Source organism: Tauraco erythrolophus, chromosome 6 (assembly GCF_009769465.1).
Source record: "Tauraco erythrolophus isolate bTauEry1 chromosome 6, bTauEry1.pri, whole genome shotgun sequence".
Taxonomy (NCBI): Eukaryota; Metazoa; Chordata; class Aves; order Musophagiformes; family Musophagidae; genus Tauraco; species Tauraco erythrolophus.
The window spans coordinates 53,792,210-53,819,974 of record NC_141470.1 but is presented as its reverse complement, the minus strand read 5'-3'; the positions used below and the strand labels follow the sequence as shown (position 1 = coordinate 53,819,974).

The window sequence follows — 27,765 nt, the reverse complement described above, 5'->3', positions numbered from 1 at the left end:
GAGAATGGATCGAGAGCAGCCCTGAGGAGAAGGACTTGGGAGTACTGGTGGACGAGAAGCTCAATATGAGCCGGCAATGTGCTCTTGCAGCCCAGAAGGCCAACCGCGTCCTGGGCTGCATCAAGAGGAGCGTGGCCAGCAGGTCGAGAGAGGTGATTCTCCCCCTCTACTCTGCCCTCGTGAGACCTCACCTGGAGTACTGCGTCCAGTTCTGGAGCCCCCAACATAAGAAGGACATGGACCAGTTGGAGAGGGTCCAGAGGAGGGCCACGAAGATGATAAGAGGGCTGGAGCACCTGAGGACAGGCTGAAAGAGTTGGGGCTGTTCAGCCTGGAGAAGAGGAGGCTCCGGGGTGACCTTATAGCGGTCTTCCAGTACCTCAAGGGGGCCTACAGGAAAGATGGGGAGAGGCTGTTCAGGAGGGCCAGTTGTGATAGGACAAGGGGTAATGGTTTTAAAATAGAGGGAGGTAGATTCAGGTTGGATATTAGGAAAAAATTTTTTACCATGAGAGTTGTAGAACACTGGCACAGGTTGCCCAGAGAGGTGGTGGATGCTCCATCCCTGGAGACGTTCAAGGCCAGGTTGAACGAGGCCCTGAGCAACCTGATCTAGTTGGAGATATCCCTGTTCCTTGCAGGGGGGTTGGACTAGATGACCTTTGAAGGTCCCTTCCAGCCCTAACCATTCTATGATTCTATGATTCTTGTTAATGAAAGCACTAATGTTTTTACAAAACTGTCCGGAGCTATAGTTAAGCTGCCCAGCTGTTCCAGTCTGGGGCTGAGCCCTGCAGGATGCTGGTACTCTGATCCTCTTCCACAGGGACTACTCATTCTCTGGCTTGTATACACATGTAAATGCTTTCCTGGATTACAGCCTCAGCTCTCACTACTATCTGGATAAAGCTTGGTTTCTTTGTTGTGTTTTTGTGGGTTTTTTTAAATGTCCAGAAACTTCACTTAGGCACAGCCTATGCACGCCATTGATTGGGTCCCTATTCACCACATAAAGAGAACGGAACGAGAGCCCCTTAGCTCACCCACTCTGTTTTGTGAAGTAAATGCACTTTGCACCATTCAGCTGAGGATCTGAAAGAGATTGCAAAGGAATTCAGGTTGTATTCTGCCCATTCCTTACTCCTCCAATAACCTTGCCTGTCAGCTAGCAGTGATTAAGAGCCCACAGAGTTTGAACAGGATCATTCGTAGCAGATCAGAGGTTGGCAGAAGTGGACTTGTGCGTCTCCCTTTCTTTTTTAATGAAAACATAACAGATAATAGTAAGTAAAAGGTTGGTTCAACCATTTTGGGTAGAAAGGAGCTACATAAATACGATGTAGCTGTAAAGTTTGCCTTAGTGCTCGCCCTCTAGAGACTCCAGTGAATTATTCTCTCACCATATTCTGGTTCATGGCATTTCATATTTCCTCTGTTTTTGAAATGTTTAAGTAAAAAATTCCAGCGAAGGCAATATTTAACTTAGTTTGCTACTATATAGCACAGATGGTACTAAATCTTTGCATTAGCAAGTTGTTTAGTGGAAGATCTGAGGTGCATATGCAGCTGAATTCAAGAAAAATGTAAGCGAAAGCAAGTTTGATAGTTTTTTTCAGGTTTGCAACGTACCTTCTGTAAAATCTCTTCTATGAAACATTGAAGTAAGAAACAAAAAATCCCTAAAATCTAGGATGTAATATTTAGTCTAAACAAACTGTGTTGCAGTTGTTTTAAATAAATCCTATTATTATGTGTGCTATTTAAGCTAAGTTAAAGCCCTAACCTAAGGCTGACTCGTTTCACTCTTAACGTGTCTTCAGTGTTCAGACAGCTTATGTTCACTGTGTTGCTTTCAGCAGGAGCTTTCACCAAAAAGGGCCAATATAGTCTCAGAATATTGATTGTTGTAATTAGAAAGTAATTCAGCTACTCCATTGGTTATCTTTATTGTAGACATCTACAGTGTCTACAATGTCAAGATCTTTAAGGACTATCTTTATTTTCTTACGTCTTTATAATAATTCTTCTAAAACTGTGTTAGTTCCTGCTCTGCCTTACCATTGGCCTGTGTCTCGCCTCTCAGCCTCCTTGGGAAGCTCTCCAGCAAAAGAAGTCAAAAGGCCCTAAACACTAGATTCCTGCTCTTCTGTCATTTTCTTTATTTGAAAATTAAAGAAGTTTGGAAGGAGTATTGCAGGAAGAGCAGAACCAGTTTTGTCACATGATGGCAGTGTAGCTGGGGCTGTCTTCCTTTCTCCATTGGTTTCCTTCTGAGAAGCAGAATAGCAGCTTGTTCCAGCCATGTTAAACATCACTCCCAGTGGAGAGTGCTCAGCCATCATCCACAGAACCTGCGCGAGTCTTTAGCGTCTCAACGTACAGACTGGGGCTGACTCGCAGCAGTGCAAAATAACAGTTGTCAAGTTCTCCGATGGAAAACAGGCTTTAGTCTTCTTCCCTTTCTTTGGGAAAGTTTGTGTCTAGTCATGTTGGTCTTTAATGGGGATAGACTTGCAAAAGATTGGCAAGGGAGAAAGCTGCCCCAGCAGGGTTTTTAAATATGCTTAATAATAGCGTTGCAAAACTAGTAATTAGATTTATTTACTTATTGATTGATTCATACTAGTAACTGTTAGTTGGTCTCAGTCTTAGGAAGAAGGGAAGTAAATGATACAGACTTATATTTTTTCTTTATTTATGATATGACTGTTTGTCTTGGACATAATTCTACAAGCAAAAAGTTTCTCTCAGGTGTGACTTTACTCAAGAATTAGCTTTAACACACCTCCATTTATCCACTGTCTCTCCTGGGGAAAAAACACCCTAATGTAGAACTGGAGGGCAAGCCTGGGCCAGCTGTCATGGCTGCACGGTATGGTGTTGAGCCCTGGCAGACTGCATGCCTGTCTGTCTGTGTACCTGCTGGTTTGGCATGCTTACACTGGTTTTAGCATACTTCTGGTGGCAATTCTAGCTGCCCTGCCTACATCCAGGATTGCATGGTGTACACCAGAGCAGAAACTGTTGGGTTTGCAACTGATTTTCCTAGCCTTTCCTAGGTTCACAAAGAAGCCTTTGTGCACAGACCTCTCTAAGCTGTGGGACACTGTCCTTTCTCTCTGGTTCTCCCAGTCCTCTGCATACAAGGCTCTGCCTGCTGGCACCTCTCTGCACCTTCCTGCCTGGACCTGCTCCACTGTCCTGCAGAGGAAAGCAGAAGAGAAGGCAAGAGTCTGAACAGAAGTTTATATGCAGGCATGGGAGTGTAATAGGAGAGGTGAGACCACGTACAAGCCAGGTATCACGTGGCTTGCTCACTAGCTTTCCTTCGTAGTGCTGTGGTTCAAGTGCTACTGGAATAGCCTCTGGCCCATTCCGCTTCCTTATACCGGGAACCTTGCTTACAGGCTTAAGGCTGGTGCCACAGAGCTCAGGCCAGTTGCGTGTGACAGCCATGGGCTTACATCACCACTCCACGCTGTGTTGACTGTCAGGTGTGCGGCTCCAGCTCTGCACTGCTCTCCTCCAAGTGCAGATAGCCACTGAGCTTCAGGCATCCCACCCAAGTTGAGCAGCTCGGGGCACATCGCACGCTGGAATCTGTTAGACATGGGTCCTGTGCATCCATAGCCCTACCCATAAGCTTTTTGCAAGTCAGCTTTGTCATGAAGTGGTGTGAGGTCTGGTCCTGCAGTGTCAGACATCATCCTGGTGCTTCTGCAAGTTTATGTAGATGAGCCTCTGTGCACATGGGCTTCCACTGGCATAGTTTCTTCACTCTTGTGTTTTTGAGCTCTTTCCCTCTCTGTCATAGAGTTTCATAGAGGGTTACCTGCCCTAGAGAAGCACAGTTTGGAAATCAGCATCTGGAGAGACCCTTTACCTTGGTTACATTGTGAGCAGCAATGCTGCCTAAATACTTCTGAAAACTCACGTTCGGACTTTTTAGTTTGTTCCAGCTCCTGTTGGAAGAGTTTCCCAAAATACTATTGCTCTGTTGTCTAGAAGCGTTCTGATTACTAGTCAATGTTGCTTTACTGAAGCTGTCTTTAAACTCGATAGTTGTTCTTCCTTGCGTTTCCCTACTGCGTCCCATGGTCACCTCATTGTTCTGATAGAATCTTACTTCTTTTCTGCCTTTGTTTTGCTTAACTGAGCAAGCCAAGCTCCCTGTTTTCTCTTCTAAAGTAGGTTTCTGTGGTGGTTCAGTTGCCCAGCTTGTTTTTTTAGCTTTTTTGTTCTTTTTCTCAAAGAATGACTCTTTCCTCCTTTTCTCAGTGTACAAGTTGGAACGAGCTCTTCATGCAGTGACTTGCAGGAACTGGAGCCTGCCCCAGGCTGAGATCTAGAATTCCTCAGCCCAGTCCGTTTCCCAGAGGTTCCAGAGGAACCATTTAGCTCATCAAAACTTGCTCTTTCGAAATCATAGATCTTGAACAAAATTAGGCTTGCTGTTATCCTTCCCACTTAATCTAAACTGAATCACTTTGTGGTCCCCTGTTTCAAAGTCATCCTCCTTACTTAAGATAAAGGGCAGAAAAAAATCTCTTTTTGTTCATTCAGCAATGTGGATAAAGAAACTTGTCAGTTGTCACATCCAGGAATAACTGGCCTTGCCATGGTTAATAGCGTTTGTTCTCCAATCTGTGCTATGAAGTTAGTCTCCTGTGTTGACGTAATTCCCATTTCTTTAATGATGCAGAGCTCTGTTCAGATCCATATCTGGTGCAGGAAGTCAAGAGCAGACCCAGTGTCTCTTAGAAATATTCTTTGATGATCTTTCCATAGCATTTCCAAACATTTTCTTCTATTTCCAAAGTCTGTGGTTTCATTACTGCATGACAGTATCCTACCATATAAAACCCGTATTTCTTTTCCTTGAAAAGCGCAGACCTTTTGACACCTGTTTCAATAATAATTGCAGTTCCACCCTGTTTGTGAATTTTCCTGTAATAACACTAGCGCCTTGAGTTCCTCTTTTATTATGTCACTCTGCCTGCATTATTAGCACACAGCTATTTTAGCTGCCGGGTTTTTCGTTCATCTTTTCTGCTCTTGTTTTTGGTTTTAGATTGTATTTGGCTCCCTAGTTAGACTATATACTGTCCTTTCACTGATGGTGTCGCATGCCTGACCCCTTGTCTCATCATTAGTAGCATTTTTTTTTCCTTCAAATCCCTCAAATACTTTTCTCACTGTTGTTTTCCTATTTATCTGACGTTTTCCTGTTTGCTTTCTGGATCTTGAAACAGGTGTGGCATTTATGTTCACCTCCCCAAGCCTTCCCTTGCCATGTTTGTGCTGTGGGTTGTGCCGTGATAGTTCTAGTAGTTGGGATGTTTGGTTGAAGCCCTCCCAAAGGCTCATCTTGCAGTGGCAATACTCAAAAGCCCCTTTTTCCCCGCAGAACCAGTGGCTGAGATGGAGGGATGACTGTAAGCATTTCCCCAAGGGTTGCTCAGGCTATGTGAGATGCATTGGTTCTTTTCCAGTCAGCGTGACCTGCACTTGCTGGACCTAAAGACAGACTCAGTTCTCAAGGTCTGGTGGACACAAATCTGTTTTGAAATAGCATGAGAAGGAAATGAGTGCTTACAACAAACACTTGTGTGGGACAATAAGGCTTGTTTTATTTGGTCAGAAATTGTCAGAGTTTTGTAGGGGGCTTCCTCCTGCCAGCATTTCTCCCACTTTGCTGGAAGAAAAACCTATTGTTAGCAGCAGGGACATCATGAAAGCTTGAGCTTGAGCAGTGATGACTTTGATGTCCCAGTTAGAGATAACACACATCTGCATAACTGGGGACAAAAAGCATGTGTGTTTGTGTGTATGTGTATCCTTTGGTAAAAAAAAAAGTGTGCAACGTGTAAGGCTGCAAGGAGTTACAGCCCTCATAATCCCGTCTTCCACTGTAGAAGCTGAAGCTGCAGCAATCAGCTCAGAAGATGGTCGAAATTCCTGATCACAAATTAGGTAAGTACATGATGGAACAGCAAATTGTTTCTCTCTTCTTCTGTGCTAGGCTTAGTGGCTAGTCCTTTTTCCAGCTGGTGTTCTCTGTACTACAAGCTGCGCAGGCTGGATAGAGTCAAAAAGGACTTTACTGTTGCCTTTGTGATGGGTAAATTTTATTTTCACATCTTTTAGCACTGAAAATTTAGCCAGTAATATACACCAAAATGAAAAATTATTTTAAAAAGAAAGAACCAAAACAAAGCAAACATCTCCGCCCGGTTTTTAAGCAGAGAATGTATTACAGTATGCCATTTTTATGTATAAGATGTATTCTCTCTCTTTAGTCAGCTGTCTCTTAAAAGATTTTTGTCTTGCACTGGTAAAATATATATCAGTGTTGTGAGTCTTTCTTTTAACAGTTAATTGATCTTAGTCTTTACTACTGAGATGAAAAGTTAGGATGATATGTTTTAGTTTCATACAGCTTTCCAAATGATAGATGAACCTTTGATTTCAGACGTGTGCAAGACCTTCTGTAACTCTTTCTCCTGCCATTCTTTTTATTAAAGCTAATATTTTTAACAAGAATATATGTTGTAACTGTTTGTTTATCGGTTTTCAGATGATAAAATGGTGTTTTTAGAGAATGGAAATTGTATGTGTAGCTTCATGATGATACAAATTTAACAAAATAGAGGAGCAGGAAGAAGGTTTCTGTTACAAATTTCTGTATTTTGGGAAGTTAGACCTTTCAGAATAATTTATGCCGTAGCTTACTTGGCAGTGCTGCAATGAACTTAAATTATTGGTTTGTTTCGACCCGTACCTTTCTTCTTCAGTGTCTCATACTAGATCCTTTCAAAGGAGTGGGAGAACCACTGTGGCTGCCAGACCAGTTTTGTATTGCTAGTGAAATTGCTTCCTCCTGGCCTCTATTATATAGCTTCCACAATTCTCGTTCTTGGTCTTTTGTGCACTGTTGTTGAGGTATGAACATGATTTCTTGTTTCTTCTCAAGATCTTGATTCTGAATCCTGTAGATTTACCATATGCTTCCACAAGTATTCTGTTTATTTTAAGAGCTCTTCTAAACCTTATTTAAATATTTCAGAAGTGGACTCAGTGGCATCCTACACCAAGGAGTTTGAGAGTTACGGTACTTACAGTTCTCTTCAGGTATTTCTTTCTGTCTTGCACATTGCAGTTTTATTTCAATACCTATGTTCTTATTCTGTCATCAGGCAAAATAAATTAAAAACAGGAAAAAAACCACGGGGGAAAAAAAGCCTTCACCCTATTAATAATTCTCTATGTCTTTGACCTAACCTGACTCATACCAAGGTTAACCATCATGATGTGGGAAGGGGAAACGCATATCTTTTAACAGACAAGTTAAATAGGAGCAAGCTGCTATTTGCTCTGTTGCAGTTTAATAAGCCCAAAGTAAAAGGTGGAAGACAGAGTGTTGCTTTTGTAACATTTTCCTGCTGCTGAAAATTGAAAATATCAAAGAATCGAATCACAAAAAACGTGCAGGAATGGGCTGTGCTAGGAATTGAGGCAGGGAGTATAGAGACTGATCTCGTAGAAAAGGAATAAACTGGTCTTTTATCTTCTGAATACAGTTTCAGTAATTTTTATGCATTCCAGCTAGAGTAGAGCATTTGAATGGAAAAAAAAGCAGTGGAGGATGCTGAGGCAGACGTAGAAGGGGCCGAAAACTAGCATACGGAATGATGAAGTGAAATTCTTTACAAAAATAGTTCTATTTTAGATGTAGTAACTTTTAAATTAAAAGAAGATCTTATAAATTCCTTCCTGATGAGATAACATGGCAATGGTTGTAGTGTACAGATGGTGCAGTTTGTTTACTAACTATATTTTTTACGTCAGTTGGCAGTAACATTTTAGTAATACCTAAATATGCATCTTAAGTGCCTCTCTGTAGGCATCTGTGCTGGAAAATTCAGGCCATGGTTGCTTTGAACCGCTTCAACTGCTATTTTCTTTAAAACCTTATAGTATGGCTGTAAAAATAAATACCCTCTAGCAAAATCAAGAGGGACTGTGTTATTCTAGTTTTTATGACGATTTAATTGGAAGAGGATGGATTTGAAGCATTCAGTGAAATCAGATCAAAGTTTGAAATAAAAATTTCAGAATAATATGAATTACTATAAAACACTTCATCTCTCTATGAAATGAGCTCGAATCAGAGATCACAAACATAATAAAAGGACAGCTGTCACATCCGGCTTTCTCAGGTACACTGTTTGGGTTTTATTATTTTTTGTTGATTCTAGAGTAAACAGCTACCTGAGGGTTATCCTCTGCATTGCTGAATGTTTGTATGTAATGTCATGCCAAAATATTTCATGCCTACTATTTCGCCACTTCACATGTCTGTGCAGGACAGATTCTGATCTGTACAAGTAACATGCAGATTCAAGTTTGGCTCAAAGCACGTCTTGACAGTGTGCACTGGATCTTAATTCCACGGAGTGATAAATTGTAGGTTAGTTCCTCAGTGAAAGAACTAGATGATGTTTACCGATTTGGTGTTCACTTTTGAACGCTTTGCAGAATAGTGTCTTGAATCTAAAATGCTGAATGAACAGACCTGTCATGAAGTTTGTGACTTATCCTTCATTCGTATTGTCTTCATCAAAAGAAGTTTTGTCTTTGAAAGCAACGCTGGCAAAAATAACAGTGGGCTCCCGCTGCAAGGGGAGGTAGTGCAGCTGTGGTGGAAGTCCTGCCCCTTGTTGGCTTTGAACTGCGTTGGGATATATGCTTTCATGCCTTGCGAGTTTGTGTAAGTGCTTAGGGTTTCTTCCAGGTCCTTTCTGATACCCTGTGAAGGATACTTGATGGCTGAGGGACCAGCACTGAAACTTCAGATTGTAGCATGAAGCACTGAGTGTACAGACAGCAGTCGTCTGTCAGGGAGAGCTGTGGCTGCTGGCAGTTTTTTGTCATTATTTTTTTGTCACTCTCCGATGTTGCCTGAGACTTTGATGTACTCTTCCTTCTTCGTACAACAACCACAATCCTTCTTCTTCTTTGTTGTTCCTTACTTTCCTTTTTCACTGGGAAAACTGCACATCTACTTACAACTAGCAAAAAAATGAACATACAGTTTGTGTATGCAGTCAATTCACCACTGACTGTAATTAGCAAAAAGAAACCAGAATGCATTCATTTAAATACTTAATTTTCTAAATTCCGGAACTTTGTATGTAGTTATTTTTAACCTGGTTTCCTAGGGAAAGATGTTCCTGCAATCATTTTTCACTAACCACCCACTGTTAATAACTTCAGGAGCCTTTGTGTTGATCGCAGACTTCAGGCAGGGCAGAGATCTCAGTTTTGAAATCCACAGCTTCACAAACGCAGGCAGGTGGGTAGAAGGGAGAGGATCCAGTTCCCAGGCTGGTTGGGCTGCCATGCGAGGTCAGCCCTTACTGTGAGAAATGAGAGGATCTGCATGGAAGAGACTTCACGCAGACACCAGCTGTGGGGAAAAGGTTGTCAGCGTGGGGACACTGGTGGGTACCAGGAGCCTAGGCAGGAGATTCGAGTCCAAGCAAAGGCGCCCTTCGTTCACCTCTCTTCCCTGCTGCTCCTCAGGACTGCTTCTTGGCTCTTCTTCTTGATGTCCTTCTCTGGAGAACACTTACAAATGGCGAGCGTAAATGCTGTGCAAGAGTGAACTGGCCTTTCAGTTTGCCCTTGGACTTTGCTTCTGTTGCTTCTGCACCTCTTTGTGTGGTCTCTGACTGCTGGCCTTCAGTCCTTGACTGCCTTCTGCAGTCCCTTTTTTTTTTCCCTTCTTTTTTTTCTTTTTTTTTTCCTTCCTTCCTTCTTCTATCTTCTCTGCAGGAGAGCAACCCGAAGCACATTGTCCTGGATCCTACTGGCACTACCCTGGGTGTGTGTCTCCAAGCCGTCTTACATCTGCCAAGGCATGGAGTAGCTATCTGGTTTCTTCAAGCATATACCAATAGAAACAGAGGTAGACGCCATCGCAGATGTGGATGGGCTTGAATCATGGTTGTGCTTTGGAGTACAGCTGCTGTGGATGCAGCCGTGTGTTGTAAACAGCTCGGGTTAGTGTTGTGGAGTCGTTACAGAAACACCGTGGCGGCACTACTGGTCCGAAGGCTAAGAATGCACCTTTCAAGATAAACTGGTTGCATCTGTTTTATCTCAAAGCACAAGAGTTTTACGCAGGCAAAACCCACAGTCGGCAGGAAATGTGTTTTTTCTGGTTGTGTCCTTTTATTCTTTCAACAGTAAAATTAACTATGCTACTGTGTTACTCAGTGATGAGACCTTATTTAAAGCAAAACAAGAAAACAAAATTTAGGAACAGCCAATAAACAAATGCTGAAGTTGACTGTATGAATTATGGTGCAGTAAATTCAACTTCTACTGATTTTTTGGTATGAAAGAGACGGAAGAATTCCAGTTCGATTTGGCTTTATTTCTCAGGCTTCTTTGCTTTTTGTCTTGCTTTTAATGTTAGATAGATTATCCCTCTTCAGTTTGGCTAAAGGGAGGCTCTCGCTGTGTGGTGTGTGGACCCACCCCTGCAACATGGCATATGTTTGGGAGTAAAGCTGTTAGGAAGTGGCACTTTGGGCATAGATGCTTGCAGCAGGAATACTGCTCTTGCTGTATCTTCAGACTTGGAAGATGAACAGAAGTTGGTAAAGCTGCTTTTCTGAGGAGTCTGCTGGTGACCTTTGGAAAAGAGCATGCTGGCCTGTCCAGGACACAAACAAGTACCTGCTTTCCAGTGCATGGGCGCCTTTTATACTGACTTAGTCTGCTGCTGCTTCCACTTCAGTTTTACACCCGCTACGCTGTTGCTCTGTTTACAGTTTCAGCAATTAAATAGTAGAGTAGCCGTTAGAAGTGCATTTCTAGCTCCACACAGAAAAGTAGTTAATATTTAAACTAATAAAAATTGTATTTTTTTCTTAACTAGTCAAGTGAATTTCTATTTTGCTTAAGCAGATATTGAAATCCTCTCTACATCATTTGTATTGTTAATAAATTGCAGGGCTTTATACCACACCACATTACGGGAAATAGATTTGAAATATATAAAGGCACAATATACGTACATTTTTAACAGCGGAAAGTAATTTTCTGTCATAATAGCCAAAATAAAGTGCCATGAAACTATTAGTAGTAAATTGAATTTTTTGGTATGTAATTTAGTATAAATACTGACAAGCCAGAAAAAAACCCACCGCAAACAGCAAACGCATACTCATTAGTTATTCAGTTTAGCAGCACAGAGGCAGCAGTCGGCCAGGGTGTGCGTTTTTATGTCTGCTTCAATTGCACACTTCATTTACTTGGACATGGCATAGGCGGCTTTCTCTGTCACACGGCATCACCGCGCGATTAGCAAGTTGTGCCCCAGGGCAGCTGGGACGCTTTGCTGGGGCAGATGTTCTTTTCAGCTTATTCAGTGGCCTTTGTGGGGTTGTTTACTGTTGTCATAGCTACCTCCATTTCCATAGCAGCCGAGCTGCTGTGTGTGAAGCAAGTGAATATAGTTATAAAAGGATCATATTTTGTTCTGTCTCTGTAACTTACCATCTGCCAACTGACTGTTCGTGATGGATTCAGAAACCAATTTAAGAATAACAGCAGCCAGTCAATGATTTTTGCTTATATTAAAGTGACAATGGATGAAGATGCAAATAAGTTGGTGCTTCAATGAAATGCTGGTTTCCTTTTTTTTTTTTTTCTCCCCCGCCTTAATTGTAGCAGTTTGGCTTCCAACACTTTCTCGAACATCGCTGAAATCCTTATCGACAAATCAAAATGACTGCTGGGTGTCATCTTCTGTACTTGCTCAGGTGTAGCTGTTCCTTCCGCTTTCCACTCTACTGTCAGCTCATTCCTGTGTGTTTCTTCCAAATTGTGATGTTGCACCTGCTTTCACAGATCCTTTGTACTGAAATCTAAATACTCTCTACAGATCAAACAGTGAATTCATGAGGCTAACAGTGAAGGTATCATGCACGCAAGAGTATGGCTTGGTGACATTCATCACTGCGCTGTACTTAATAGTAGCAATGGGATCACATGCAAGTTTGGGGCTAAATTCAATGTGTGATCAACGAGCTCTCTGAATAATGAACTCTTTAACACCTTTTCACTGCAGAGATTTGGTTGAACCTATAGCTTAGCAACGGGGGCAAGAAGATTAGCCCAGTTGTAAATAATGTATTTATTGGTTGATTTTTCCAGATCCTGACATTGATGCTGCCACTGCCATGATGCTTTTGAATACTCCCCCTGAGATACAAGCAGGTTGTGAGTAGATATTTCTATAGCATATAGCAACATAGACATGTAAAGTTAATATTCTCTTTTATAAGTATACAGCGTACCAGATAAAAAGAAGGATTTAATGAAGAATTACAACTTCCCTTGTAGACCCTTAAACTTCTTTGACCCTTACATGAGTATAATTTTGTGGTTCATGTTACATTCTTTGTTACATGAATAATAGTAATCCATGATCTCTAATGTAAAAGAGAGGTTATTGTTATTCATGACATACACATAATTGAGTTACATACTATTATCTGTACTGATAGAAAGACCTGGGGCAAGAGCCAGGAGAAAGGCAGGGAGAGAAAGAGAGCAAGACAGCAAAGGATACATGGCATATGGTTTTGTTTTCATTTTGTTTTGATTTGACTCTCATCGTGTGAGTTACCACAGCCATCTGGATACTTTCCATTCATTTGGGCACTGTTTCAACTCCTTCCTTGCACACATCCTGCCCGGTTTGCTTTTTTACTCTGTCTGATGCAAGGCAGTAGGCAGGCTCCAGGGAGCAAGGAAAGGTCTCATTTCCTGCCAATACTGTCCTCCTTGTTCTGTGACTAGACCCGAGGTTTTGATGCTGTGTATTAACAGATCACTGAAGGGACCTTGGACCCCACTGGACTGGGCCGTGCAAATAAAGCAGGAATCATCCTGCCTCACAGAGCTTGCAGTGAAGGTATTAGAGGAATCCGTAGAGGAATACAGCTGCACAAAAGCAGGGAGAACAAGAAAACAAGCGTATCGCTGGTCAGCAAGCACGGTAGTAATGCCGAGTGACAGGCAGCTCTAAAAAATAAAGGCAGAAGTTAAAATAGAAGCCATTATCAAGCCTGTCTAGCATCACCACTATTGTTCTAGCTTGGGCAACCAAATCCGAATTCCAGGGGAAGCCTTGATTTGCACTCTGATACTCTGGCTGGAGAGGGTAGTCAGTTACCATCAAAGCATTTCCTGTGCAGCCGAAGAAGGCTATTGTCAGCCTGCTTTGTGGCCCTGCCAGAGAAATGCCTCTTGAGAAGCTCTTCTGGGGGTAGAGCGTGATGTACCAATAAACTCTCTGTTCTGGAAAGAGAGAAGAGTGGTCCTTGTCCTCCTGTCCTAAACAGCCTTCCGGGACTGTGTGCAGTAAAAGGGCGAGCAATCCCAGCTGAATGTAGGTAGGAAAAAGGAAAGATTTTATTGGGGAGAGGAGGTTATCGTTTGGCTTAGCAGGAAGAAGAAAATGAGAGATATCCAAAGTATCAGAAATTTAAAGAAGCCAGATTTGTGGAGCAGAGAAAAGGGGAAAATAAGTTGGGATAGAATGAGAGTGCAGGGGTAAAAGGGTATGTGAGAGAGGGAAGGAGACATAAAGCAGTACATGCGCGGAAAAGGATGGGGAAAATGCAAGGTAATCTGAACTCTTGGAAGAACTAGAGAGCAGGAGAAGATTGCAGACAAGAAAGGGAGGAGATCCATAGTAAGCTGCATGTACTAAACACACTGCAGATTTTCATCACGTTTACCATCATTACAGGAGTTTGTGTGGAAGTGATTGGAAGACTTGGGCACTGTCATTTTGTAGAGATCATAGCTTGCAAGTTGACCAATGGCTTATTGCTATTTTAATTTGCAGAGGTCACTCTGAGGAAGGAAATTCTAGCCTTCTATGAGTCTGGCTATCTCTCTCCCCACATCACCTTCCCAGAGGGCTGTTGTGTCAGGATGTCAAAAGCGAGAGGGACATGAAAACAGAAAGGTGGCTCCTCCTTCACATCACTCCCTCTTTGGTGTCCACAAGTAATGAGACCTTCCTCTGTGCCTTTAAACTGAAATGCAGGGTCTGCTCAGAAGTTCGTGAATCCTTCCAGACATTGGGTAGAATTGGCTGATGCCAGGAGGAAAGGGCAGAAGTTCTTATCATAACCTCAGAGGTCCTCTAAATTACAAAGGAGAAATATTTTTGTGTGTGTGCGCGAATGGATACCTGAGGAAGTAAATCAGCCTGACCTATGAGTTGCAGTTGTCTCACTTACCTACCCTATTAGGAAAATCTTAGGCAACTTAAAGCAAATTAATTACTACTGCACATTAAGAAACAACTGCATGAAAAATCACATTTAAAATTAGTTTTCAAATAAAAGGCAATTGGACTATAAAAATTTCATCACAATGCTGAGCATCGTCTAGAAGCTCACAGTTCATTCTCTGCTCTGTCAGTGACTACAGTGGTCTGTAACTCAAGCTGTGGATAATCAGGGCGGTAGGCATGCTGGTTCTGTTTCATCCCTTGAAGATTTAGAGTTCAGTTTGTCATATCAGACTGTGGCGTCAAGCCTGTGCCCAAGCCATCAGGGCTGCAAAATTCCCCATCTTCCGAAGACCAGATTTGAAGAGGGAGGGACATAGTTTCCAGTTTGGCCGCAGGTGTTAATACCTGACTGAAAACAACCTTTTGGTCTGAGAGTCTGACTCCGAATGTGCCGGTTACTTCCACAACAAAGTCAGATGGAGGCAGAACCTGAGTGTCATTTCACAGTACAACAGCTTGACAAGCCAGAAGGTTTAAAACTCCGGTCCATTAAGGCCTGTCCTACAAAAATTTAACTATCGTTGTGAAATGTGGATACCTCCAAAGTAGATTGTGGCAGAGTCTGAATTCATGTTTGTGTGGACAGTTACGTTTGTTGGCTTTTGACTTTGAAGGCATCTTCTTGGATTAAAAGCTACCTTTCAAGCAGGATAAAAATCCTTGTTCATCTAGGCAAAGTGGGTGCTAAAAGCATCTTTCAGATGAAGTTATTTACAGCCATCATTCAAAGTTTTATTAAAATTTATTCTTTTAATACAGTCTGTCAGAAAGGAATCTTATCTCAGTGACGTTAGAAAATACGGAGTAAAGTATTCCTGCTTTGTAACAGATTGATTAATTAGCTTTATAATTTTAAATGACCATTTAAAACTCGATACCCATGTGTGAAACGCTGCTAACAACCACACATGAATTCTGAAATCAGCTTTTGCTTTTATATGAAATCTTGACACGATGTCTGAGCTGGCACAAACATTTGCTTACCATTTACCCTAATCACTTTGTGCTCTAGTTTTCATGCAAAAAAAAAATGGCAGAATGAAAGAGTAAAACACCATTATTAGGATTATTTTGTGTTTGTTGGAGTTTTACTTTGTAGACTCGTGAAATTGATTGTTCACATTGTCACTAAAAGTTGTAAATAATACAATTATAGTGCAGGTATTAACATCTTTAAACTGAAAGAGGATAGATTTAGATTAGATGTAAGGAAGAATTTTTTTTACGATGAGAGTGGTGAAATACTGGAACAGGTTACCCAGAGGAGTTTTGGATGCCCCATCCCTGGAGGTGTTTCAAGGCCAGGTTGGATGAGGCTTTGAGCAACCTAAACTAGTGGAAGATGTCCCTGCCCGTGGCAGGGGGATTGGAACTAGATAATCTTGAAGGTCCCTTCCAACCCAAACCATTCTATGATTCTATGATATTAACATTTAGCAGTATTTTCACAAAGTATTTCAAGATTGTAACTAAAAGCAGAAGTTCAAAGTAGCCAGCTCTGAGCAAGACTGTACTGAAGCATACAATCCAGCTGGCAGCAAGACTAAAGCGTGAAAGATACTGTGATATGCTAAGAAAGGGCATGTAGGAACATAGTTTTAGTACTTTATTTGCTTCAGTTTATGAAAGTCCTTGTATTTCATCAAGTTTTGTGTGGTTCAGTTATGTTTAAAAAGAAACAGCAACTGAAATACCTGCTTTCTTCAGTAGCAGCTATCATAATTTACAAATACTTTGGATTTTATTAGTAGCCAGTATGTGAATATTAATTCCAAAATACGTGACTTGGATTGAAAACTGTGTTTTGACTGGCAGGGGTGCTGGCTGGGCCATCTTGGGCAAGTTGCATCAAATTTCTGGGCCTGTTTTCCCTGATGGGACTCTAATTCACAGAGGAAAAGGAGATGGCGAACAAATGGTAAAGCTCAATTTAGAAGTCATGGCTACTAACTCAATGAAGCCCATGGGTTAGTTTTGTACAATTGCTAACGCTTTCAATACTTCAATTCTTATCAATATCTTAAAAATAAATGTTACTCCAGTGTAGCATTCCCAGCTCTTAGGAGTGTAGCACCCTGGGCATGTTGTTTAGTCTTGCCAAACCATTGTGTTTTGCCACACATAAAATGGAGATTATTTTTGGTGGTTTTGCAGTGTGTTTGGACGTCCTGAGATTCAAATCACTGTAAGCATTTTAAGGAGCAATACCTTCTTAATTGGTGAGGTCATGCTGAACTTGAAACCGTTTGCTCTGAGGGAAGGACCAGTAGGAAGGGAGCGTGTGCAGTGTATTGCTGCTGCTGCTACTGCCAGAGAAACAACGCTGCGGACAAAGTGATGATACTGGAAATCTTGATATAATTCAAGAAGCTCCTGACTCAGTGGTATTATACATAGCTTTGAATTCATAAGTAGTCCTTTGCCCATTGCTATATAATTTGGGAATTGCACATAAACGTAAGTACATTGCTCAAGTTGAAGTTTAATACTGCAAACAGCAATAAACAGTGCTTGCAGAAAGGGTATGGGCAGAAACCAGAAAACTGAGTCCTCTCGGCTCTGAACATCCATCTTCTGTTTTCAGTACTGCTCACCACTGCTCACCCAGGTTAGCTGGAAAGTGGTGGCCTTCAGGAGACTGCAACACTGGTTTTGTGGATGGTTCCTTGCAGGAGACTGAAGTGCTGGGATAGAGATGCTTGGGAAGATGTGAGCATGAAGTTTTGCTGGGAGCTTCTTAAAAAGCAGGCTTTCCAAGGGTGAGATCAACTTCTCTCTGGTTTGGAAATCGTTATTAATCTTTATCTCAAAGCATATAAAACCCAAAATACATACATACATTTTAAATTTGATGAGAAGTAACTCCCTAGAGAAATCTACTAATACTGTACCTCTATACTTCTAAAATTGTACCCTGATGAAATTTGCTTTTTAAGCTAATGCAAGTGGATTGTGTATGTGGAAGATATATTTACAGGAATTGAGACAAAAAATTGATATGAAATTGCCTTAATAACAGACAGAAATTCTCCAGATAGGATCAAATAGAACATACTGTTTTCTTGGGACATTTTTATTGTACATGAAACTTGATAACTGTAATGTTCTGTTTGTACTGCTTGTGGACAAGTCACTTATAACTTACTAGACAGTTTCCAGCTTAACTTTCTTTATCAGGAAATGATAAATCATTGACAGTAAAATGTTTCATAAAGCCATTTTTGCTGACAATTCTGTATCAAAGTCAAAATTGGGAAAAGACATTTTCATAGGGTTGAAACTTTGCAGTTGCTGGGATTTTGGGAAGAATGGCGTCCTCAACTTCTATTAGAGTTTTGTTTTGTTTTACCTCAGTGTTTCAGTATTAAGTCATTAAAGTAAGGAAGTAGAATTGGAAATAAAACTTATTTTTATGAAACAGTTCTTTCTCCCTACTCCTCATATTTTGGTTTAACAGCATGGTATAGTTTGTTGTAGAGCAGTTCCAGCATCACCAAAATGAAGAATTGCTAGCTGTGGTTTTCTCCTTACACAAAAAGTAACTCGGAAGATTGAATAATTTTTATTAAATGTCCTTAGACAAGGTATGAGTGTGATAGGATTATCAGGATACACTTCTGTCCCCCTGCCTCAAATTTTTGTTCAGAGTATATGGGTTGTTGGATGCATCCTTGATTTGCAGTTTGTTAGGACTACGGACTATGGAATCTAAGAGCTGTAAAATTGTCCTTGAGCAGTAAAATAGAAGTAGTTAGGCAAACAGCATTAAATTTATGCCTGGGATAAGACAGTTGAAGTGAATAAAGCTACACATTTGGCAGATAACATTTGCTTTTTGCAACTTCTGGTGTCCCATCAATTATACATCATTAGCGATTTCCTATTTTCAGTTCTTGTAGCATGAGATAAAGTATTCTGCTAAACACTGTCCTGGAAGAGAGCTTGGCAGAAAGAAGCTGAAGCTGATACATATTAGCAGAAATTCAATATCTTTTGTCTATAATTTGCTTTCTTTATATAATTTGTCTATAATTTGTCTTCTTTGCTATAAGAGATGGGCCAGGGAAGAGAGCCCCGAGATAAATGTATATGCCACATCATGACAGAAGAGGCAGAGAACCAGTCAGTCCCTACAGGATACCTTCCTACTCTAATATTCCACTCTTTTAAAGTTCATTTTCAATAAATATTTTTCAGTCTTCTTCACTAGTCTAAATATTGGCTACCTTGAGCTAGACAGTTTAATGAAGAGTATGCTTGTTTCCCAGGTGACAAAAAGAACGTGTGTGTTGCCCCTTTCTTTTTTATTTCCTTGATTTACAACAAATCACTCTCAGTGCTGATACTTTATTTAACTCCATGTGCCAACATTTAACCAAGAAGTTGGTTTCCTTATTTAGTGAGCTGTTGGAGTGTCAGTGTGTCTGATAACTCTATCCATTGAGTATTTCCTCCTCCTTTTCCATTTCAATTTTGCCGAATTGCTGTATTGTGTGTAAGACAAGCAAATCTTCAGGGAAGGACCCAGTCTAACATGGTATTGAGTGTTGTGAAGGCCTTGGATGACATTGTAACCTCAGCTGGATGGGAGAAGTTTGCTTTACCTGTATTCGCGCTTGCAAGTAAGAGTTTATGGATGCAATCTGTTGAGGGCTGTGATGAAAGAAGTCCGTAGTATGGGATATTGTACTCAGCTAACGTGCACACAAGACCATGCTCTGAATTAAAACAGTCCTGCACTGGCTGTGGAGTGATCATGTGGTCGCCTACTTATGTTCCACCTCCAGAGGCTGAGTATGGACTACAAAACAACACTGGATTTTTGAGGGTTTCTGTTGTATCTTTTTAACACTACCTGAACATAGTGTTTTGACGGATTCAGATTATGGTATGTTCTTCTACATGGCATTCACTTTATTGTCGGTTAAGCTGTAATATGGAAGTTTGCTACAAAAGAGAGATTGTTGTCCCCCTTGGACGATTTCAGAGATGCAGTCTTGATTTTTGACATTGGATGCATTGCTTCTCTCCGCAGTTAGCCAGTGGAGACTTCAAGTGCTAGCAGATGTTACTGAGATTGTGGAATTCCACCAGAGCAGCATAAGATCCAAAAATAACTTCCCTCTTCATGCTGCACATTAGGGGCAGGTTCTTTGTACGTGGTTTAACTCTACTCCAGTGGAAGTATTTCCTGGATTTGAGCTTCCTGAGAGCAGAATGAGGTCCAATGCCTCCTTGAAAACAGCAGTGATGAAAGCTGAAAGGTGAATAATGAGTTTGTGGTTTCAGACTCTGCATTTCACTAGGAAAATTTTGTGAGAGAGGAAACCTTTATCAAAGAGATGCACAGATCTTTTTGCATTGTTTTCTTGAGCTGAGTTTCTAAGACATAAATGTCTCTCGGCACTTGCACAGGAAAGGTGTAAATTACATTTCACACTTCTGCCTAGGAATTGGGAACCATGTAACCTGTCTGTACTGTTGGTTAAAGAAGCATGAGAAAAGAGGAGTCTGGAGCGTAAGGTGTTAGTCCAGACTGGCACTGATTGATGATATGGCTTAGAGTAAATTATCTTACCTCCACACCTTGAATCTTCAATCTAAAATATAAATACCTCGCCTCAAAGTATGGTTTTGAAACATAATTAAAGCTTGTAAGGCATAATGTATCTTTGAAATAAAAGCACCATGTATTTTCCAGTAAATAATCCAAACACTCAAAAAGTACCAACATGTGAAAACATTTCCTTGGATAATAAATAGCCATCTTCATACAGCCTGTACAAAGGCAGGGAAAGTGTCTGGGTAGCAGGGACAATGTATTAGCAGTTTATATACATAGATTTTTTTAAAAAGAAAGTAATTAGTGTCATTTTGGGAAGGATGGATATTGATGCTTTAAATGCTCTAAGTAGAGATGCGTGAGCAATACAGATCAGTCTATCAGTGGTACATTGGTTATGTGGATAACTAGAAATTAATAACTTCTACTATTGAATTATTTTGATCCTACTTTTCCTGTTAGGTTTAGAATGCTACAGAAACTAATTTACCAGCAAGTTGTGTTGGTTTTGGTGGGGGTTTTTTTCATTATGGTTCCATATGTTTACTGAAAGGACACACTGCATCACCCAGTTTCCTTCTTCAGTTGACCCCTTGCATACAACTTTCCTGTTTGTCTGTCTGCATAACTTAACTAGTGATGTGGTGGTATTGCCGCATCGTAAATTCAGAGAGTTTTGGGAAACAAAAGTAAAAATCAGTAGCAATAACACTGCTGTTGCAAGCTGAGATAGTTACTGAATTCTGAGGGGTGAATTCAATATACAGAGCTGTGGCATACTTCAGAGAAAAGTTAAGGTCCCTTCTGGCACGAAGAGTCTTACCGAAGCCTTTGAATGAGTGCTGGCATGCTGAACAGACCAGATGTAATGGAAGTAAATTTCATCGGCAGGAATAGGAACCAAGTTATCTCTTTGGGGTATTTTCAAAGTACAGCAAACTTCTACTTTTTCGGTTTTTTAGAACAGTTGTTAATTCCTAAAGGGAAGATGTAGAGAATATGTGTGTTGAGGTGGGGATGTTTTTAAATGTGAAGCTTTCAAAGAATGTGTTCCTGAATAGCACACCGTGACTTACAAACCTGCAGAGTTGAGGAAGATGGAGGATGGGTTCGAGAGGGGATGCCTATATAGAGAAAGTTTAAACCATGAGACTTAGCAATGTATTTTGTATATATGGGAGTGCAGGAAAAAAGGAAGCTCGGAGAAGGTAAAAAAGGAAAGACATGAGACAGTGTTTTTAGAGAAGTGATGAGGAAGTGAAGAGGGTTTTTTTTAAAGAAGCAATGGGAGTTGTCAATAAGGCAGAAAGAGAAGGTAGGAGAGGAGAGAGGGTAAGATAAGCATCAGCTAACTCTGCCAACAGCCCAGGATAATTAGATAACCGTGGAAAGAAGAGTTTGGGCATCAAGGAGCCTGTTGCTCTCTTTCTACAGTAAAACTTTCAGTGTGTTTGCTTTGAAGTTTTGTTTGTGTGTGTGTTTGTATGTGTGTATATACATTTAGGCAACATCCATAGCTAACTGACATGTGGCTCTGTGTGAATGCAATAAATGTTTCATTTCAATATAAAATTCTATGGTTTGTATCAGATTAAAGATAAAATTCCTAGCTCTTTCTTGGTCAAAACTCATGGTTCATTTCTTTTAACGGGGCTTCTTAAATGTAGAGAAACTGTACTGCGTAGTGCAGTACGAAATCTGTCCCTCTTGAAAGCCTGTTGGAAAAACCATGCCCAGTGGAAATGATGTCTTTTATTGATATTTTGATATTTAGCAGGTTTATCTGCTGCTTTGAGTTTACCTGTTATCTGTACATTTTAGGTTAGCCATATCCTTGAGCAGACTGCTTTTCTTTCATGACACGGGTATTTTGGCGATCTTAAGGTCATGCTGTTGAAACAAATATAATAAGAAATTCAGACTTTGGACGTTTTAGCAAGGTAACATTCCTCTACAGTATCTACAAACCGAAACATCGGAGCATTGAAAGCCTGATAGTGTCCCCTGAGTGAAACAGATTTGATCACTTTCTCGTAATCTAGTGCTGAAGGAAGAAGTGCACAAAGTAGTGAAGTATAAATAGCAAAAAGCAATTTTTAAATCATTTTGGTTATTGAAAGCTGACCCTAGTAGTTATAAAGTAGGTTCTGTAATTTTAGCCGTTTGAGGCTGTACTTAAGCACCTAAATATAAATGACCTATTCTTCAGAGGTGCTCAAAAGCAAGGATGGGTATAACACAGTGACAGGACTTGATTAGGGGATGATGTGCTCTCACCATCAGGAGAAAGAAGATTATTTTCCCAGAACTAATCTATGTGGCCTGGAGTGAAGCAAGGTGAGCATCAGGATAGCAAGAAGGGAGCTGTGGATCTGGCTTTGTGTTGCCTGGAAGTTGAAATGTACCTCAGCAGCTTAGAAATCATGTACTTCTGACCCTGTATTTCTCTGCCTCAGAATACACTAATATTTTCAGGTGTAGGCGTTTGAAGTTGGGCATGTAAAGTGTATGTGTTGATTCTTAGGCTGAATGATTTTTCTAATCTCCCTGTAATTTCTTTAAAAATAAAATTTTGTAGGTGTATATAAAGTGATATGGTTTACATTTATCTTATATGTATTTATGTAATATCTGTATTGTTAAAAACAATCCAGAGTAATGATCATCATTTTTGGACATTCCCCATCAGGGGAAGTTACGATATGAATGGTGGCTTACAGTAAAGAAAAAGTGAGCAAACTGGCTAGCTGTGGACGTTAAAGCAGCAAGTTTGGTTTGAGGCTGTTGGAGGTTACTCTTCCAACCTGAAGGGACATAATAGCTGTGCAAACGAATGGCATTACGCATAAGTCCCTGGTAAGTGCCTAGGATAAGAGCTGTGTTCAGTAGTCCCGCATCCCACAGTGGAGGAGGAAAATGCTGAGGACCTGCTAAGGACAGTCTCTTCCTTTGATGGTGCCTTGGTAGTTCTTCCTCTTGCTATTCCTTCAGCTGGGAGGTTGGCTGCCCTAGGCTGAGCAGCGCACACAAATGTGCCTGGATAGAAAAGAAGTACTCGGTTGTAGGTTAAAATCTTGGCCAGAGCTGTAGTTTTTGATACACAACCAAGTTAAAAGGCCTCAGTGAAATCTCTCACTCGTAGTGGCCAGCGTCTACGCAGTTCAGTGTCGGGGCATCAGTGTGCCACGTTGGATGGGAGAGGCTCAGCTGTGACCTGGCTGTGTGCTGGAGGAGCATGACTGCTGTCAGGCTGGGTGACAGAGGTCATCGGTGGCAAGAGAGAGGGGCTAATTAGTGGTATGGAGCTAATGCCTTTTCATCCTCTTGTCTTTCCCTTCCTGGTAAATCCACATTCATAGTTAATATTTTATTTTGCAGTGAAGGCCAAGAGATTGCTGCTTAGAAAGTAAGCTGGGATGATAAAAAGCTTGACCTATGTTCTTGCAGTGAAGTGCCTATATTCTGTTTATCTGTAAAGGGTCATTGTTTCTTCTTGTAGATGAAATAGTTACATCTGTGCTCACAGACAGTTTTGACTCTAAGCACATGCATTCCCAGCACAATGGCGATTACAAAACAAAAGTGATTCCTTTGTACAAGGAATGGTCTGCAGCAACTAGGTCGGGCAGTGGCTTCCCCAAGCCACATTATCATTGGTTGCTGTTTTTTTTTCCGTGAAAATAGCATTGGAAATAGCACGGCATTCACAAGAGTTGAGGCTGAGATATTCAAGGTAAGCAGTGTACTACACGAGCCTCTCCAGTGTTTTCTCAGTTCATTGAAAAGTTTGCTCCACATTTTGCTCCTACATTTTTCCAACATTTTCTTTAAAAGAAAAAATGTTCTTTTTTTGTTTCCTTTTTTTTTTTTAGTTCCTCCGGGAGTGATACAAAATGGAGCTCGAGTTCTGAGTAGAGGAATATTTCCTGGAGCCAGGCCATTGCCTATCAACCCTATAGGAAGCATGGCTGTTGCAGTAAGGTAAGAGTGGCTCATTGCGAGATCTTTATGAAATAAATCAGTATTTTGCAGAGAATGTAAAAGTATCTGTAAGCTCTGGTCAGCAGATACTTCGCTGCTTGCTAGTACTTCTGAGGCTCTAAATGAAATAAAACTCTGCCACCTAAAATTCTTGGGTTATCGTTCTTTGCAAGACAGTCATGGCATATCTCTCTGCACACTGATTTGTAATAAGCAGTTTTATTTTCACTAGCAAATTGCAGGCAGTTTATGGTGAGAACCTCCTACAGTGTTTTCCTAAGTGCAAATGCCTTTTCCTGCTCCTCCCTCCCTCCCTTTTCCTACAGGCCTTTTCCTGAGTTAAGTACCATCAAGAAGCATATCAATAATATTAAAGCAAAGTCTGAAAGATATCTAAACATATAGCTGTCGTTTTGTTATTAAGTTAGGTCTTTGTGAAGCAGTTTCTTTCAGTACAGTTTCTATTTCAAGGTTATACTGAAACATTCAAGGGTAAAATGTTGTTTGAAGATATTCAACTTTTTCAGAAAGCAGGGCAGTAAGAGACATCTAGTGATGGCAAGAACAACTATGGTTCAGTGGTTTGCTTTACTTATAGCAGTGATGGTTTGTTGGTGGAAGGACGATTTGCCTCAGGTGTAGCTCTGTTTTCAGTCAGCCACAACAGACATTAATTTGGTCATGTGCTGCCAGTGCCCTTCTCTTCCAGAAATCTCAGTGTCTGCAAAAGCTGTATGAGCTCAGGCAGTTGGGTGTCCTGAGTGGGGTTTCATAATTAGTACTGACCGTGCTCTGATCTCAGTAAATGAATGCAAGGCAGTGAAATAAAGTATCTTGGTAGCTACTTCTGTTATTATTTACTTGGGATTTTCTTCCCATTTGCTCTTTAGTTTTTTTTATCCCTTTTCAGAATCAATGTCTAGCCCTTTGGCTGCAGTATTTCCATCCTATAAATGGAGAGAGAGAGGGAGAGAGAGAACCTATGACATTCATATACTCTTGATGCTTTAAAATGCATAGAGGGGAAGACACTAATTGGAATAAAATCCGTATTTTTTGATGGGCAACTGTTTCAGCTGTTTTTCACACATGCTGTGCCGAAGGGATGCAACCCTGAGGGTCATCCTCCAGAAGTCTGCAGAGTTCTGCTCCATCTCACTTTACCACAGGCTGGCCTTGCCAGCAGTGGAGGTCAACTGTCTTCCGTAGCTTTGCCGCTGGCTTTAGCCAGGGTTGTATTCTGCTCCAGTGGGGATTGCAGAGTTGTGGGACTACTGGATGATTAATTATATATAATTTTTATGAGGTGTCCAAGCTAAATGGAGGATATAGTGGTCTGAATATTCTCTCTTGAGTTTATCTGCATTTCCTGCTTAAGCCCTGTTTCATAGTCAGGGTTGACTCAAGTAGGAGATAGAACTTTTTCCTTCCAGGCCACTTGAAAACTTCCTTCTGTGTAGACATCTTCAAATTGTTATGCTGTAAGGCTGTATATAGTTAAATTTTGTGCATTTTCTTAGGATTCCTTCTCATGTTTTTTCCCAGCAGGTAAAACAGGATCTTTACCAGCTACCTGCTAATGTGGATTTGGGAAATTAGGGATTTTACCCCTCCCTTGCTTATGTTCTTTTTGCTCTGTCTCAGAGAAAAGCATTTATAATTAGTTAATGCAGGCATTTCTAATTCTTTTTGTTCTCTTCTCCAGCCTTAGGCCGTATTAGAAATAGCTTGTTATATCCCTCTTCTAATTCTTGAAGAGGGGGCCGGGGGTGAGGCTTTGAAAACTTTTGAGAAGTTAGAGGACTCACTGCAATAGAGCAATTTCAGCAGGCAGTTTTGTCTTGTTTCTCTCAGGGATATTAAAATTCAGAATTTCTTTAGGAAGGAGGTCAGTCGGCATGCACGGTGTCTCTTAGAACATCATCTGGTCCTCTCAAAACTGGATGTTTCTGTTATCAGTTACTGTAAAAATGACACCCTATTTCTTGGTGCTTACTTACTCCTCTCGTCAGACTCACAGGGCTAAATAGGACCTGTCATGTCGAGCTTTCATGTCATTTCATGAGAATAACTTCTGCTTATCATACGCAACCCAGGGAATTTACCACAGCATCCATGCACATTCTGTTGCAGTCCAGAGTAGGAATACTGCTCACACGGACCTGTCATTCCTACAAAGAGGACTGCTCCGGTCAGGCTGGCAAGGGATGTTTTCAGACCTGTTCAGGTGCAAGAATGTTGATTTCCCTTTCTAGCTTTCACCAGGAGGGAAATCTGCTGGTCAGCCATGGGAGGTGATGCAGTCTCTGTTACAGTTATCTGCAGAAATTATGTGCCTCTGCCTATATATTGAGAAGCCAGACAGCTTCTTTCCAAGAAGCTTTTACTCAAACGTGTATTTTCTTGAAAAGAGTTCCTTTGGTGCTCTAAGTGAAACACCTAAAACCAGCTAAAAAAGGTGGTTTTCATCATTCATATAGAGGACCTCTAGTATTTTCTTTGTAGTGGATCCTTGCATAATAAATTAAACCTCTTAACTGGTTTTCTTTAGTTACCATATGTAGGAGTTACGGGTTCTTTTGTAAGATGCTGGTCTTCTGTTGGCACTTCCTTGCTGTCTGAGCCGTTTATTCCATTTTGTGTTTATTTCCTCAATATCTTAGTGCTCTTTGGTTTTGTTGTCCTCCAAACTGCATGCGAATAACTTGCAGTATATTGTCCTGTTGTGCAGACTGCCGTTAGTGTCAAAACAGCTTGATCTTGGGTTAAATTTGTGGTTGTAATTAGGAGTGTTTTGACTATCTCTTATTTGGAAAGGAGGCTAAAACCATAGCATTGGCCTAAGATGCTGAAATCTGTGATTTCTGATATGTTAGCTCCCTTCAGTCGGAAAGTTTACTGTGCTATTCTTCTTCAACAGTGTGACTGAACGTATTAGTGGATTTTGTTCCTGCACAAGGTATCAATGTTCCCATGTAATTACATGTAATTACGTTATTTTTTATATATACAATAAAGTACGATTGAATTAAGTAGTTTGGATTTAAAAACCCTACTGAAAAGTATTTAACAAACACGACAAATCCACCACTTTACATGAATAAAAAATAGCAAGTGACGAGAGCATCATTATGGTGTAGTGCATTTGGCTTAAATTGCACAAATAGGCCTTTCGTTCCAAACTAATCTACAAATGGAAAAGGCATCCCACACTGGTTTTACTTTGAAAATCATCCTCTGGTGTTAAATCTCCACAGCAGAGCATAATTGGATGTGTTTTGACAGTAGCTTTTTATTTACTTTATTCACACCACTTTTAGCTTGTTTACCATCCAACCATCCATATTTTCCGTGTTGTGGCTGACAAGTCTAAGACTCACCCAAAGACTGCAGAGGAAAATCACACTTCAAAGCTGCACAGCATGTACCATGTCTCTAACATGAGATCCATCATACGTGTTTCGGTTCCCTGAGAGAATCTAAACGCAAGTGCAGTGATAGTCTGGGTATGTAGAAAAGAAAATACTGACTTACAACGGTATTAAATGAAAGCAAGCGAAGCCAGGGATGCCTTATGTGCTGCAAGGAGTTGGTTGTGCTTTGAAGTGAGCTCTTCCTCTTACTACGTACATCCATTGGAAAATACCTTTTGAACATTTACTTAGGAGGATTTCTGTGTCCATTTCAGTAGGCGTAGTCTCTATCAAAGTGGCCGGTGCATTTGCCAATGTGCCTCTTGGCAAGGTGCAAGAAGCTCTATCATATATAATCACTTTCCACATGAGTAAGGTGTTACCAGTTACACTAACCCTTTGGAAGAGCACAAGCTTGGAAG

The 27,765-nt window shown here is 40.8% G+C and overlaps 1 protein-coding gene across 8 annotated transcripts in view; it reads left to right on the top strand.

Annotated features, from left to right (window-relative positions):
• FOXN3 (forkhead box N3) overlaps positions 1-27,765 on the top strand; it is a 230,669-nt gene that overhangs the window by 187,328 nt on the left and 15,576 nt on the right. For 6 of the 8 annotated variants that reach the window (XM_086613083.1, XM_086613089.1, XM_086613084.1 and 3 more), the window contains exons 5-6: positions 12,229-12,294; positions 23,822-23,930. In XM_086613083.1, coding sequence (XP_086469209.1) covers positions 12,229-12,294; positions 23,822-23,930 — 175 coding nt within the window. The remainder of the gene's footprint in view (positions 1-12,228; positions 12,295-23,821; positions 23,931-27,765) is intronic. The other 2 variants (XM_086613088.1, XM_086613090.1) reach the window with 2 other exon arrangements.